The sequence below is a fragment of the Prosopis cineraria genome, unplaced genomic scaffold, assembly GCF_029017545.1.
Source record: "Prosopis cineraria cultivar Desert tree isolate PC_DT_omini unplaced genomic scaffold, ASM2901754v1 PC1, whole genome shotgun sequence".
In the NCBI taxonomy this organism is placed as follows: Eukaryota; Viridiplantae; Streptophyta; class Magnoliopsida; order Fabales; family Fabaceae; genus Prosopis; species Prosopis cineraria.
In genome coordinates, this window is record NW_026555332.1 from 51,734,577 (window position 1) to 51,750,617 (window position 16,041).

General features: G+C 34.9%; 2 protein-coding genes across 19 annotated transcripts; both read left to right on the forward strand.

Moving 5' to 3' along the window:
- Positions 1-996: 996 nt before the first annotated feature.
- Positions 997-5,322, forward strand: LOC129310045 (syntaxin-52-like). 2 transcript variants are annotated; one of them, XM_054951875.1, is made up of 6 exons: positions 997-1,116; positions 2,487-2,716; positions 3,187-3,392; positions 3,471-3,571; positions 3,656-3,700; positions 4,817-5,322. In XM_054951875.1, exons 2-6 carry the CDS (start codon positions 2,505-2,507, stop codon positions 4,940-4,942), a joined length of 690 nt encoding a protein of 229 aa, XP_054807850.1. In that variant the 5' UTR covers positions 997-1,116; positions 2,487-2,504; the 3' UTR covers positions 4,943-5,322. The 2 variants fall into 2 exon arrangements, with proteins under 2 accessions (XP_054807850.1, XP_054807857.1); XM_054951882.1 differs by lacking the exon at positions 997-1,116 and having other exon boundaries at positions 1,321-2,716.
- Positions 5,323-6,364: 1,042 nt separating this feature from the next.
- LOC129309986 (syntaxin-51-like) lies at positions 6,365-15,463 on the forward strand. 17 transcript variants are annotated; one of them, XR_008592984.1, is made up of 7 exons: positions 6,365-6,778; positions 8,367-10,904; positions 11,701-11,864; positions 11,943-12,043; positions 12,127-12,174; positions 12,665-13,088; positions 15,105-15,463. XR_008592984.1 is itself a non-coding variant. In XM_054951854.1 (7 exons), the coding sequence occupies exons 3-7, from the start codon at positions 10,891-10,893 to the stop codon at positions 15,144-15,146; spliced, it is 369 nt and encodes a 122-aa protein (XP_054807829.1). In that variant the 5' UTR covers positions 6,373-6,778; positions 8,367-9,478; positions 9,573-10,890; the 3' UTR covers positions 15,147-15,463. The 17 variants fall into 17 exon arrangements, 4 of the variants coding, with proteins under 4 accessions (XP_054807829.1, XP_054807821.1, XP_054807810.1 ...); XR_008592985.1 differs by lacking the exon at positions 15,105-15,463 and adding an exon at positions 14,356-15,097; XR_008593000.1 differs by lacking the exon at positions 15,105-15,463 and having other exon boundaries at positions 6,373-6,778; positions 8,367-9,478; positions 9,573-10,904; positions 12,665-13,321.
- Positions 15,464-16,041: the final 578 nt, after the last annotated feature.

Here is a 16,041-nt window from a genome sequence, read left to right on the forward strand (position 1 = left end):
TTTATAACAAACAATGAAATATATGATCGTTTTTTTTTAATTTAAAAGCGAAGTAGCAATTTATGACAGTTGAGAAAGAAAGACACTTAAACCAATGATCATTTATAGCAATCATGGAATGGAGTTCAACACTGGAATTTCACGGCACGACATAAGAAGAAAGGTAATCGAATGTGATGACTTTTCCGGGCACTTTTTCCCCCCCAGTTTGCTCGATGAGTTCACGATGGACTGGGCTTATCTTCGGCCCCTTACACCCTCTAAGACTAGGACTCATCACACCCTGCAGCGTGATTAATATTCATATAATTAGGATACAATCATATAGATTTATAAGAAGCTAAACTACCGAAATCATAATCAATTTGTACAATTTATTTTGCAGATATTTTGCTATGCTCATCAAAAGTAGTATCTATCCTTGGTATATTCCAACAACAAAAATTATTAAAAATGATTTTTTAAAAAAATTAACAATTATATGTCAACTTATCAGTATCATTGGCCAGAAATTTATTTTTTTTATTCACTTCAGGGGAATTTGAATTCTCAACCTTAATTGATACTCCATTTTATATTTATTATTTGATGATTTAGTTTTTTTTAATTGGTGCCAAAAAATACTAATCTTATCTTCAGTATCAATTAATATATATAATATAAAATATAAATTTATAATAAATTTTAATGCTTATAAATTATAAATAATGTCATTTATTTATCATCAGAGAGAGTCAGAGAGATATATAACATCTTTTATGATAAAAAATACATTTTCTGGTTACAAGAAATGAAGATAAATCTTATTTATTTTTTGTTGTTGTTGTTTTCTGGGCTCAAGATAATCTTATTTAGTTATTAACATTTACCATCTCACAACTCCTAATCCTAATCCCGCACTCGTCATAGTAGAGGACAACCGCTCATAATAAAGAAAGCTATATATATATATATATATACACACGCATATTGGCTCATCCCTGATTGAAAAGTGCCATGCACTTGATCCGTTTGTAGTCATTGATGAGCATTCATACGGAAGCGACAAAACCTTGCTCTTCCCGCCCCCCTCCCTATTCATCTTCCTCGTTGTTCCGATTCAATTGGCAGAAAAAGGTAGGGCCTTGCAATGTCAATTTTATGCGATTTCCTCTCTCACTTTATGATTCTTAGCTTATGCGGTTTCTTTTCGTTGGCATGTTTAACTGCTGAGAATGCTAGAAGACTGGAAACTGCAATTAGATTGCAGGTGAATTCGGTGTCTAATTATTAAAACATTGTCCTCATTTTCTCATAATCGATGGAGTAATTCCAATCACTGAATGAGAGGGGAAGGAGATCGAGGGGTAGAGAGAAAATATATAGATATTTCTTCTATACGTGTCATTGGTCTGTGATTCGTTTCGTTTTGAATTTATGGTTATTACTGTCAGTACTCAGTAGTGATTGTCCAGTCAGGGGTGTATGCTGGCTACCATTATCAGGGCCAACTCTAAGAATTTCCTTCCCATCATAAAAGCATGTGGTGATCAGATATCATCTCTGACATGGATGATTTCTTATTGGAACATAAAGGACATTCCACAGAACGCAAAGCATTAAAACATGCTTTAGTGGATATTTGTGTTCCTGAATGAGAATATGTTTAGATTATTTACATTATCCATCTTCTATCGCCTTTCAGGGGTCAGAAAAATTGATTTCGTGATCTACGTTTGACAACATTTTCCTTTATCTGGGGCTGTGACGTTTATTGCTACTCATATTCAAGAAAAATTCTGCACTATACCTACATTCTGATTTTGCTTTACCGGTTTACCCCTCGTGTGCTTTGACTTTTTCGTAGCTGTTGAGCTTTTTACCCTGATGTGTCAACACACTTAAAAATTCAGCTCTTATAGTTGCATCAGTATCCTGAATTAGTGATTGCTTTTTGAGTTCTTCATGGATTAGTCAAGTTTACTATATTTAGATTTATTGGCAGGAGACTCTGAAGTTCCATATCCTCCACTTCTCTTCCCCCCTAATCGAGAATATCATAAACCCTGATCTGTGCACGGGCAATTTTTCTTTTGTTCTTTTGCTGGTTTCTTTCTTTCTTTCTTTTTTTGGACAGTGGAGATCCGAATAATTGGTATGCTGGCTGTTGCTAGCTTTTGTTCTATAAATGTCTCATCTCATCACAGAATTGTTATTCTGAATTTCATTTGCTTCTTCAAGCAGAAGGCAAACTCACTTTTCGACTTGTAATCTAATTTAAGTTTTCTGCTTTGCAGAAGTGAGTTACAAGTTTGTTAACTTCGAATTATTTTTCTTTTCAACTCTTCGCTGGTTAAGATTGAAGATCTGGTTGTCAGGATAAGTGAAACATAAAGAAAATTTCTTATTCATATATGTCTTCGCTCCCCATTATTTGCTATTCATCAGTTGTTTATCTTTTAATAATGCTGACTCCAGTAAGATTGATTGGGCTGAAAATTTTCAAGGATAATCTTTAAACTAAAATGGCATCGGATCCATGGGTTAGACAATATAACGAAGCATCAAAACTAGCAGAAGAAGTCAGGGGAATGATTTCTGCTAAGAGTGGTCTGCCCCCTTCTGGGCCTGAAACGCAGCGTCATCTATCAGCAGCCCGGAGAAAAGTAACCATACTGAGGACTAAAGTCGAAATTCTGCAGTCACTTCTCACAACGCTTCCTGGCAAGCAACCAATGTAAGTATTCTTTTGAAGTTGACTTTTTCCTTAAGGATGTATAATCAGGCTATGACTGTGAAATGTACCAATGAATGACAGATGCATCCGCTGATAGCCTTCCCTGACATTTGACTGACCTCAAATGACAAGAAGTAGAAAACTAAATTGCATCTCTGTTCTTTATCATTTATAATTAACATGTTTTCTAGTTGCATTTCGATATATCAAGAGAATACGGTAAATAGATATCCATGTATGTCTTTTCTGAGGCCTCTATATGTGCAGAAGATATATTCTGTGTAGCAATTACCTTGTTATTTATGGGAAAATATCAATTGTTATCCATGGCATTTAAAATTGATAATTACTGCAATTTATATTTTGACAAATAACGGATTTGGTCTAGCTTAGGATTCATATCAACTACAATTTAAGATTAGAATGCATGGCTTGAACATTAAATTTTTCAAGTTCTTCGTGAATAACAGAACAGGAAAAGAAACCAATCGACGCCAAGACTTACTTGCTAATATAAGCTCCAAAGCAAATGAGATGGCTGCTACCCTTAACATGTCTGGTCTTGCTAATAGAGATAGTTTGCTAGGCCCTGATAAAAAATCTGAAGAAGTCATGAAGAAAGCAGCTAGCATGAACAACCAAGGCGTTGTTGGTTTTCAACGACAAATTATTAAAGGTATGTTATGACAAAACTTAATATTCACGTAGGGTTCCTGGCTGTTGGAAGATTTTTATTTTATTTTTCTCAAGGCAGAACAAGATGAAGATCTTGAAAAATTGGAAGAGACAGTTACAAGCACCAAACACATTGCATTGGCAGTTAACGAGGAACTTAGCCTACATACTAGGCTTCTAGTAAGCGGAGTTGTAATTCGTCTCCATACTTTATCTTCTTCCATGACTTCTCCTCATGATTTTCTCACCTTGGAAAATTTTCAGGATAATTTGAATGAGCATGTGGATACAACCAATTCCCGCCTACAGGTTTGGCCCTTGGTCCTTCACAATTCATGTATGCTATTTGTTAGTATAAGCATATTGTTGACTGTTTGATGTTGAAAAATGGTGCTAGACTACTTGCTTTCAGATATGTTGATATTGGAAATTTTTGGATTTGACAGGCAGGACTGGATCATTTATAGAAAGTATAAACGGCATTTTGTTAGGATAAACTATATTGAGATGATGTACGGAATATAACTCTAAGAAGTAAAACGAATTTTCAATTGCTGGGAAATGACCATTCCACGTGTCATTTTTTACCCTTGTATAAAAACCTTATTGATGATATGTTCTTGAAGGATTCACATTCATCATCTCAGTATCATCTTTCTTCAATTTGTGGACTTGCTTTGTCTTAGTAGAATGAAGATAACAAGCTAATTCATAGGAATAATTATCAATATGTAACATTTGATAAAACGTAGAGCTAGTCCTGATGTCTAGAATAGATTTTATTCTTCATCCAAATGGAACTAGTACACTTAATTACAGGTTGCAAGAGACTGGTATTTAGAAGTCACAGGACAAGGTCACTCTAGAAATGAAAAGAAAGAAGCAACTCAAGACACAGTCCATTGAGAACAGGAGTAGATTTGTTACCTTGATTTTTTTCCTTGTTGCTTGAGTAATGTTTGCATTACTTACTCTTCGGCTCCTTCATATACGCTGCTATTGCGCAGATGCTGGACAAAAGATGCAAGGTCACTTGCATTTTCAATAGTTAATCGTATGACTGTTGAAACATCCTTCCTATGAGACCTGTTACTTTGGATCTCTCTGTTTTCAAACAGCAGTGATCTTCTATGACTTCAAAGTGGTTTGAAAAAAAAAATTACATATCTGCTGCTAGTTGAGAAGTTAATATCTTAGATGAACTTTTTTGCTTAAGATCTCAGGAAACAACGATCTCGTTCTTTAAATGAATTTCAACGGTAGAAATTTTACTTTGTTTGAAAGATACAATCTGCTGTTGTGATCATAACCCTCGACAAGCTTGAATGTGAGAAATGTCGAGGATGTGTGTATTGAACTTTTGAATAATATGCGTAATCAGTTGCGATAACTTTCATGCTGGACTTGATGTTTCTCTTGAAGCAGATGGTACAAAGGAGGTTGGCCGTGTTGAACAAGGGCACTAAAGGCGGTTGCTCCTGCTTGATCTTGTTAGTCCTTGTTATCGCTATTCTGATAATTTTTGCATGGGCACTGGTTAAATATTTGTAGCACACGCGAACTTCCAATCACTTTTATCCCCCTCCAAATCAGCAATGCAGCATTATGTGCATGTGTCAACTTTTGATTGCTATGAAGTTTTGAGAGTTACCGTACCAGCAAGGGGAAAAGCTCATATTTTCATGCATGTTTATTTAAGTTATTGTTTCCCAATCAAATTAGAATAGATGGATCTTTTTGCGTGTTTACTAATGCTGTCCTGACTTTTATTATAAACTTTTCCTGCTTATTTTTAAATTTTTTTCTTGCCAATAATCTATCGTAGGGGAGGTGCTGTGAAAAATTTTGACCATCCATCTTAATAGACAAAGAATTAAATGAATGTACGATTTTTATTGAATATTTATATTTAAATTAAATATTGTATTACTGATCAATGATCAATTGGGAAAAAATGCTTGTTCCTTTCGTATTTTATTTTATTCTTTTAGTAATTGGGCATCGCTTAATTGTTAGACTCTTCAGTGTTTCAGCTTTAGACTTCCATTCCCCCCCCCCCCCTATTTTCCCACTCTCCCAATTAAAAGACCGTTATTATTTTTTTGGGAAAAATCACATATAAGAACCTTCGTAACCAATATGGACCAGGAAATTATGAAATTATATTTTAGGACAAGTTCTTTTTTGTAGTTTAAATATTTGACTAAAATGTTTATGTTTGGTGACCAAGTTTGTGAGTCTTAAGAGTAAATTTTTTTTTTCAACTCAAATAGAATAATTTCATAACCCCTTCAACTATATTTCTAATTCAATTAATATGATTTCTGCATTAACAAATTTTAAATTGGCTAACTATAAGTTTGGAAGTAAAAATATTTTTTATTCAAATAAAGTAAGTGATTTCAAAGTTCCTTTCAACTAAATTTCTAACTGAATTAAAATAATTTTATTCAAGTAATAGTAAATGTGAAGTTGGTTAATTGCAAGATTGGGACTAATTTTGCATGTTTTAAAGGAAAAATATTTTTCAGCTCAAATAAAATGATTTTATAATCTCTTCAACTAAATTTTTAAATTAAGTAAAGTGATTTTAATACTAACAAATTTGAAGTTTATCATTTACAAATTTAGAAGTGAAAGCTTAAATAAAGCAATTTCATAATCTTCAATTAAAATAAATTATTAGTTTCCTTATTTAAGATTTATATGTAACTCTCCATTGAAACTGCAAGGTATTTCTAACAATCCTTTTTAACTAAAACATAGTTGATATCATTAAAAATTGCATGCTCTTTTTAATATCTGCCTTTATTTAACCGTGTAATTTAATCATGATCACAAATTGATATTAAAATCTTATTAATTTCAACTACTCATTAAAACTCATTATTTACTCGTATAAAATACTGAAATATCTCGAGGAAAGAGGGTGGCCAAAACGTGCCCACGAGGTGGGATAAATAGATGGAAGCAACATCACTCGGGTGATTAATGTACTCTCTTGCAGCAAGGTTCCTCAAAATCGTCAGAAGGAAGAGTTTTTGAAAGGTGGGGACAAAAAGGAAGACAAGGAGACATGCGGGAGTTGAATCTAACGAACTAATTGCTTCTACTCATGAAATAGATTTCATGCATCGCAAGAAACAGAGGTGCCTTGATTTTTTCACCAGGCTGCATTCTCAATTTTTTTCTCAGAAATAGATGTCCAAAGTTTGGGTAAATCAAGATGTCCACAAATGAATGTACGGCAAGGAGAAGCTCATTTAAGTTCTGGTAAATCCTTGGCGCTCTACTTCCACTTACAAAGTCCCTCCCGTCGGGATTCCTGGACTCTCCTCTCGCCCTAACTTCGGAACTTAGACGCAGCCGGGCCGCCATTGTTTCTGTGTAAGCTCCCCTTACTAACCTGATAATTTGCGCTTAAACATCTCAGGCGGTCTGTGTCTGGACTATCACACTTGATAGTTTTGTGTACTTCCGATGTCTGTTAAATAGGAATTTATATATATATATATCTTTTACGCATCTGAACACTCCGCTGATGAGGTTTTAGATTATCGCTTCTTATGAAGTTATTAATATGTATAAAATTTTTCTTGTCCAATTTGTAATGATGATGTATTGTTAAATATTGTTGTCTTTGATAAATTCTGTTGCGTGTCACTTTGTTTTCTCCTTCTACTTGTTCCGTGGAAGCGTTGCATTTGTCGCGGGCTATTATTAACTGTTGCAGTGCCATGCCATTGTTCAACGCCTTAAGATGTAGGGACGGGGAGTGAAGTGGGTACCCAAGGCTATCTCTTGTGCGCATCACAATGGCTGGTGAATCAAAGTGATTATATGGCCGAACGTTTTGTTTCTTTTGAAATGGGGAGGTTTCGCTTCTAGAGCGTGGAGAAGCAGTTGGGTAGGGATGAGGGCATGAGGCTATTTGCATTTGGTTGCTTTTGTTGCAAGAGATTTCGTATACTTCAATTAGATGTTTAGTGCCGCGCATTCGGCGTTAAAGTTATTCCCTCCCATGCTTTAGTTTCAGACAAAAAATACGTAAAATTTCTTGTATATTTCTTCCTGAAGTCATTTCTGATCGTTTGTGTCTTTTCTCTTTTATCCTAAACTGCTTCTTTACGTGCCCTTGAAAAATGTAGATGTGCAAAACCATCAAGTGTTATTGCTTCTAAGGAGTTTTGGTGACATACTATTTGGAGAGCTTTATCATATTTAAGACTCCCTATCATTCTGAAATATGATTAGAGAGCTCTAACATGCTGATGTGATTATATCTTCTGATTTTAGCTTTCTTATCTTTTGAGTGGATGTCTTGTACATCTGCTGGAGAGCTAAATCTTGCAATGAGCTGTAGACTGAGTGGTCACAGTGCAAAAGGATAGTATATTGAAATTCTTAATAGACAAAATTGAATCTTCGAGAACAAATTGTGCTGTCTTTTTGTTGTTTTATGGAAAAGAAACAAGAAATGAGTTGAAGTAAAGAAGCCATTGTGTTAAAAGATTTTCTCAATCTTCCCTTGATGATCTCTTTTATGATATTCATTGGAAGCTAGAAATTCCCATGACTCAAACCTGGAGATGAATGGTTATCTAGCTTCCCCTTCCCCTTATTGTGATATTCATTTGTGGACATATAAATTTACCATCGCTTTGGAAATCTATTTCTGAGAAAAAATTGAGAATGCAACCTGTGAAAAGAATCAAGGCACCTCTGTTTCTCATGATGTATGAAAGGTCAGAATCATGTATTTCGTATATCTTATTTTATGCCCAAATGTTTAAGAATAGGCTTCTAATTATTTGAGAAATTAGAATATCAACATTCAAATGCCATTTTTATTAAATATGTTGTTTTTCTTAACAGGAGTGTTTATCTTCTTGTCAAGGCATAATCTCCCAATTTTCTACTTCTTTCTTAATCTTCAGCTGTACACCACTCTTAAGTTTGAAATTTTTTTCTCTAGACAATATGGACACGGGATAAGCACAGAATGTGGATGCAGGATTGACTGTCCCTGCTGCTTGTGGAAGCGCCAAGAACCAGGGGAACGTTCTGTGGATGCAGGATTGACTGTCCCTGCTGCTTGTGGAAGCGCCAAGAACCAGGGGAACGTTGCCCACAGAAGCTAGTCTACAAAATATGATCTATCTTCCAAGTATTCCAAATGTGTTAGCAACAGATGTTCAAAAATAGAAATTCCGGGAAGCTCCGTTCCAACATGTAATGCATTATGCTTTATCTCAAGTTCGGCTCTCAATCACCTTCTTTCTCATAGCACATGTATGTACCCATATTTAAAGCTTGGACAAGGTCCTCAAAATTCACTCTCCTGTTTTTCTGCTCTTTTAGACTATTGCTTGTCCAAAAAATCTCTAAAATTCAACAAAATTATCCATGCCCAGTTGATAAAATTGGGTTTTAATGTCTACACCTATTTGGGTAATCGCTGTCTCGATCTGTACTCCAAGTTTGGTATGGTGAGTGATGTCTTGAAAGGATTTGATGATATTAGATATAAGAATTCTACGTCCTGGAATATCTGTTTAAAAGGGTTGCTCAGAAGTGGTCATCTCGAGAAGGCCAGCCATTTGTTTGATGAAATGCCTGTGAGAGATGTAGTCAGTTGGAACACGATGATTTCAGGTTATGCATCTCATGGGTTTGGTAATCAAGCTTTTCAAATTTTCCTTGAGATGCAAAATATTGGCACGAGGCCAAGTGCATTCACTTACACCATTATGATGTCACTCTTGTCAAGTCCTTATCAAGGTAAGCAAATTCATGGCAGGTTGATCAGAAGTGGGGCAGATTTCTCAAATTTGGTACTTGGGAATTCTTTAGTAAATATGTATGGGAATTTCGGTCTTGTTGATTATGCTTTTGGTGTGATTCTGACCATGAACCAGTTGGATATTATATCTTGGAATTCTTTGATCGGGGCCTGCCATAGTGCCGGACATCAAGAATTGGCATTAGAGCAGTTCCATCACATGAGAAGCGCAGAGTTGTTACCTGACCAGTTTACATCTTCAATATTGATCAGTGTGTGCTCTAACCTGCAAGATTTGGAAAAGGGTAAGCAAATTTTTGCCTTTTGTTTCAAGATGGGATTCATTTATAATAGCATTGTATCAAGTGCAGCTATTGACCTCTTTTCCAAATGCAACAGATTGGAGGATTCTGTACAGCTTTTTAGAGAACAAGGTCATTGGGACTCAGCTCTGTGCAGTTCCATGATTTCAAGCTATGCTAGATATGGTTTAGGAGATGAGGCTTTAGGACTTTTTGTTCTGACCTTGAGGAACAATGTTAGGCCAACTGAATACATGGTTAGCTGTCTTCTGAGTTGTTTTTCCAGTATGTTAAAAGTAGAACTGGGTTATCAAATCCATTCTTTGGTTCTTAAATCGGGTTTTGAGTCAGATTCAGTGGTTGCCAATGCACTCGTTGAAATGTATGCAAAATTTGGCTTTATTTTTGATGCCCTGAATATCTTCAATGAAATAAGAAGAAGAGATTTGATATCTTGGAACACCATATTGATGGGTCTAACTTTCAATGGTGAGGTGTCTGTGGCTATGGACCTATTCAATGAATTAATTAGTGAAGGTACATCACCAGACCGAATAACTCTTGCTGCAGTCTTACTAGCATGCAACTATGGGAGTTTGGTTGATGAAGGAATTGAAATATTGTCGTCTATGGAGAAGGAATTTGGGGTTAAACCAGGGGAACAGCATTATGCTTTTGCTGTGGAGTTGTTGAGTCGTGCTGGTAGGCTGAAAGAAGCTATTGACATTATTGAAACAATGCCATACAGAACTGCTCTTATTTGGAAGTCAATTCTCTCTACATGCGCACTTCATGAAGACTTGGGATTTATTGAAAGGATGGCAAAGAAAATAATGGAGATGGAACCACAATCCTCTTTACCTTACTTGGTGTTGGCTCAAGCATATCAAATGAGGGGCAGGTGGGAGAGCATGGTTCGAGTTAGAAAGGCGGTGGAACATAAAGGTGCTAAGGAGTTCACAGGATGTAGTTGGATAGGGATAAAAAATCATACATACTCTTTTGAGGCCAATAAATTACGTCAGCATGGAGGGAAAGATATTTATTTTGTATTGAAGTTACTGCACTGGGAGATGGAAACTGAGGGTCACGCCTGAAAAATGTTTTGATAAAAGAAAATAAAAGTTGTAGCTATTGGCAATGAATATTGATGGTGGGCTGCATAGTTTACCACTCTTGAATTCAGTAAATGATTTTCGAAATTAGACCAATCTTTGATTAGTCTAGGCCCTGTGAATCTGCATCTGCAAGTTTGGCAGTGGTAGCCTAGTTATTGGGAAGATTGAGAAGACGAGAACCTTAACAAAAACTGGCGAAACATCTGAGGCATTACTGGGTCACAAATCATCTACATTTTTTGCCTCCGATCGTGAAACCCCCAAAGCTAAGGCACAATTTGGCATCAAATCACAACGATGAGGACAATCAGGTAACGATTTTAACTTCTCCATTAATTCGGTCTTTTACATCAGTAACTTCTTCACGCATCTAAGGCTGTTGAATTGCAGAGTATTCGTTATATAAGCCATCTGTAGCAATGGACATAATCTTTTGTATTAAAAAAGTTTAATTTGTCATACTATTTTACATACTTTGCCTTGGCAGTGGCACAGTCATCTTATGGTGTGTACCTATCGATCTGGACACTGATAATTTCACAGGCTTTTTTTTTTTCTTTTTTTTTTATTTCTTACTTTTTTCAATCATTACTTTGGGGTTGAAAATGGTTGGCCAGACAGTTGTAGGCTTACGTATCATCAGTACTTGAAGACAAAGGCAGATTTGAAATTGAGGATATGATTCAATGCTTATGCAAGTATTTTTTAAGGGAAAACACAATCATCAGTCCTTATAGTTTTATTTTTACTTTTAGTCCCTGTAATTTTTTTCCTACTACTTTCAGTCCCTATAGTTTCAGTAAAATTTTGTTTCTCAGATCGTTGTAGTTTCAGTGTTTTTAGTTCCTATAAGGACTGAAAACACTGAAAAAAAGTATAGGGACTAAAAGTAAAATAGGATAAAATTATAGGAATCGATTATTGCATTTTCTATTTTTTTATTATCCTGCTAAAATTGTTTTCCACAATGATAAGTTTGGTTATTGCTGCAATTTATATTTTGACAAATGACAGATTTAGTCTAAGTTAGGATTCATCTCAACCGTAATTGAAGACTAGATTACATGGTTTTGACATTAAATTTTTCAAGTTCTTTGTGAATGACAGAACAGGAAATGAATTGACGCCGAGACTTGCTGATATAAAAGCTTCAAAGCAAATGAGATGGCTGGTCTTGCTAGGCCCTGGTAAAAAGTCTGAAGAAGTCATGAAGAAAGCAGTTAGCTGGGACAACCAAGGCGTTGATGGTTTTCAACGACAAATTATTAAAGGTATGTTATGATAAAACTTGATATTCACGTAGAATTCCTGGCTGTTGCAAGATTTTTATTTTATTTCTCTCAAGGCAGAACAAGATAAAGATCTTGAAATATTGGAAGAGAGAGTCGCAAGCACCAAACACATTGTATTGGCAGTTAACGAGGAACTTAGCCTGCATACTAGGCTTCTGGTAAGCGGAGTTGTAATTCGTCTCCATACTTTATCTCTTCCATGACTTCTCCTCATGATTTTCTCACCTTGGAAAATTTTCAGGATAATTTGGATGAGCATGTGGATACAACCAATTCCCACATACGACAGGTCTGGCCCTCGGTCCTTTACAGTTTATGTATGCTATTTTTCAGTGTAAGCATATTGTTGACTGTTTGATACTTTGATGTTGAAAAATGGTGCTAGACTCCTTGCTTCCGATGTGTTTATATTGGAAATTGATAGGCAGGACTGGATCATTCATAGGGAGGATAAAACGGTATTTTGTTAGAATAAACTATAATAGAGATGACTTACAGATTAGAACTCTTGAAGAACTAAAATGAATTTTCAGTCGCTTGGAAATGATGCATGCAACTTGTCAATTTTTGCCCTTGTATAGCTACATCGTTGATGATATATTCTTGAGGGATTTACGCTCGTCATCTCGGTATCGTCTTTCTTCTAATTGTGGACTTGCTTTGCCTAAGTAGAATGAACACAAGAGGTTAATTAATAGGAATAATTATCAATATGTAACATTTGATAAAACATAAAGCTAGTGCTCATGTTTCTAATAGATTTCATTTTTCATACACAGTGAACTAGTACGCTTAATTACACGTTGCAAGAAACTGGTATTTAGAAGTCACAGGAGATCAGTCTAGAAATGAAAAGAGAGAAGCAACTCAAGACACTGTCTCCATTGAGAATAGGAGTAGATCTGTTACCCTGCTTTTTTTACCTTGTTGCTTGGGTGATGTTTGCGATACTTACTCTTCCGCTCCTCCATATATGCTGCTATTCCGCAGATGCTGGACATAAGATGCAGGGTCAATTGCATTTTCAACAGTTAATCATGTTAATTTGGATCTCTCTGTTTTCAAACAGCAGTCATTTTCCATTACTTCAAAATGGTTTGAAAAAAGAGTGTGTCCTTTTAGCTGAGAAGTTAATCTCTCAGATGAAGCATTTTGCCTAAGATGCCGGGAACAAGGATCTCGTTCTTCAAATGAATTTCAGCGGTGAGATTTCACATCATTTGAATGATACAATCTACTGCTGTGATCGTGACCCTCGACTGGCTTGAATGTGAGACATGTTGAGGATGCGTGTATTGAACATTTTTACTAATATGTATAGTGTGTTTGGATTAAAAAATTTTGCAATTGAGGTTAGAAAAAAGTTTGTGACTTTAACATGATTTACATTTGGATTTTTTTTTCATAAGTCAGTTAAATAAATTAAAATTTATTTGATGATTTGATTTAAAAGTCAATTAAAGTGTATAATGACAAAGATAAACACGATTTTTCTTATATATATTTTTGTGACTAATCTTTGATGTTTTTAAAGAGTAGATTACAAATAGAAAAACATGTAATAGAAAATTTTTACATAATTTGATTTAAAAGCTAGTTTAGATATTGTATAATGAAAAATTATATAAAAATGGATTTGCGTATTTTTGAAATTAAAAAAAATAAAGTGATTTTTTTTTTACTTGATGCTATCGAAATGAATGTAAAACTTAGTTAGTCTCAGTTAGTATAATTTATAAATTATATTATAATAAGCCTTTATAATGAGTTTACTTTAGGTCTCTAAATTTCTTCCGCCTTAATTTTTTTGTCATGATATAGTCTATTATTTTTTAATTATACACATACATTGAGATATGCTTAATAGTTTTCTCATTAGGAAACCACAATATTTCATTTTCAAATTTCATGTTATTCCTAGGCTGCAAATATAGATCATTATCTTGTTATTCCATCCCTTCAATCAAACATTCATGTCTTCCATTTGGCACAAAAATCCATAAACAACTCTCCCGCACACACAAGGAATCATCATCATCATCATCTTTCTATTGTTAGTAATATTGCTGAAAAGGCAAACTCATCGTGGAGCAAAATCACATATATGCGAAACTCGTCAGCTAATAAAGTTGCATGTTTCTGCAAGACCTAAAAAGGGGGGGAGAGAGTATTACTACAACTGATTTTCTTACGTAAAGTGCATCCTTGATTTATGTCTTCCATTTTCTAAAGGTTTGGAAAAAGAGTATATATATATATATGGGCAGGTTGTAATATAGTATATATACTTGCTTGAAAAGGCTAACCTATCACCTACTAGTTTGATCTAGTAGTTGCGACAGCACTGCAGATAAAGAGAATTAGCAATTTCTCAAATGTAACTTGTGAACTATCAATTCATCTTTATAATGCTCCTGATAGTTAGGGCGTAGAGTGAATAGATGGTTGCTTGCCTTTTGGCGATTTTCAGTTGAGCCTTACCATCGAATAAAGCTAAAGCAATGGAAGAAGGATCTGAGAGGTTTTGGTTATGGCAAAACACGTCGATGGTTCGGCACTTGGTGTATGCCTTGATATTGTAATCGAGAAGCTGGTGTATTATGCAGAGGAGATAACAAGAGAGGGAAAGTGTTCGGCCTTCTGTGGCCGCACGGCTGAAGTTAATGATGTCATTTTTTCAAAGATTCTCTACTTTCAAGATTGTTGCGTGGGTGAGTGGTGTGAAGCCATAAATACCCACCTTACCCTCCAATGAATACTAACTTAAGAAGATGGTAGGCAAGCACAACAAAAGCTAGCAAGAAGAAAGAAGGCATGATGGCGAGAAAACTCAAACATTATATGCAAGCAACACAGTTGACGGAAGATCAAATGGCTACAACGACAGTGAACACAATCTCTGGTCAGATCTACGGAGACGAGAAGGTGGTGAAGAGTTGACTCATGAAGACTCGTGAATGCTAAAGGCAAAGCAAATTCGAGCATTAGTGGAGATTGAAGAGAGAGTAGATTGATAAAACATTACCTAACATCCCCAACACTTATTACAAAGCTCTCTCCCAACGCTCATTCACCTTTTTTTTTATCCAAAGTTTTGATGGCTTTTGCCATCTCAACTTAGGTTGGAGCTATCCTAACCTAAGTCATAATGTAATCCAAATACACATGTAATCAATTGCAATGATGTTCATGCTAGACTTCATGTTTTTCTTGAAGCAGGTGGTGCAAATGAGGTTATCCATGTTGAGCAAGGGGCACTAAAGGCACCTCCTCCTCCAGGATCTTCTTGTCATGATTCTAATAATGGTTGCGTGGGTAGTGGTTAAATATTTGTAGCCCAAGCAAACTTGCAATCACTTTTAACCCCCTCCAAATCAACAATGCAATGATATTTGCATATGTCAACTCTTGATTGCTATGAAGTTTTGAAAGTTGCCTACCAGCTAAGGGAAAGGAAAGGCTCATATATTCCTGCTTATGTATTTAGGTTGTTGTTTTCCAATCAAGTTAGAATAGATGGATCTTTTTATGGGTGTGCTTATTTTGTCTTTACTTTTAATATCAACTTCTTCGGATTATTTTTAAATTTAAAATATTTTTGTTATGGTAGTATCTTAATTATAGTTGATCTTTAAAGGGATAGGGCCTAAATGAGCTGTCCTTAATAACTCTGGTCATCTTAGGGCTTTGTTTTGCAAAGCCCGACCCTATTTTTTTTAAAAAAATTGTTAATTTAAAAATAAAAAAACATATTTATAATCCTAAAAGAAAATGATTACACATAAGCCTAAAAAAATAAATTTAAATTAATTTACACCACAACTAATATGTAAAATGTAAACATTCAAGTCTTTTTTTTTATTTGCCAAACATAAATATTCAAGTTTAATATCCAACAGCAATGTCAAAATTAATATCAATAAAAATTATACCTTGCTAGTATTTATTAGTTAAATCTTGATAATAATCAATTATTATCAAATTAAGTTTAGCATTTTCATTTCTTTTAGTTAGATGTTTAATGTTTACTCTTTTATCTTTTTCATGTTGAAAATGTTTTGAACAAAATAATAAAAGTGCCAACCTTTAAAGGATCAATCCTTTTATTCTCAGATTATCATTTCTATCCAAAAGTAGCTATTTGGTCTTGGTTATT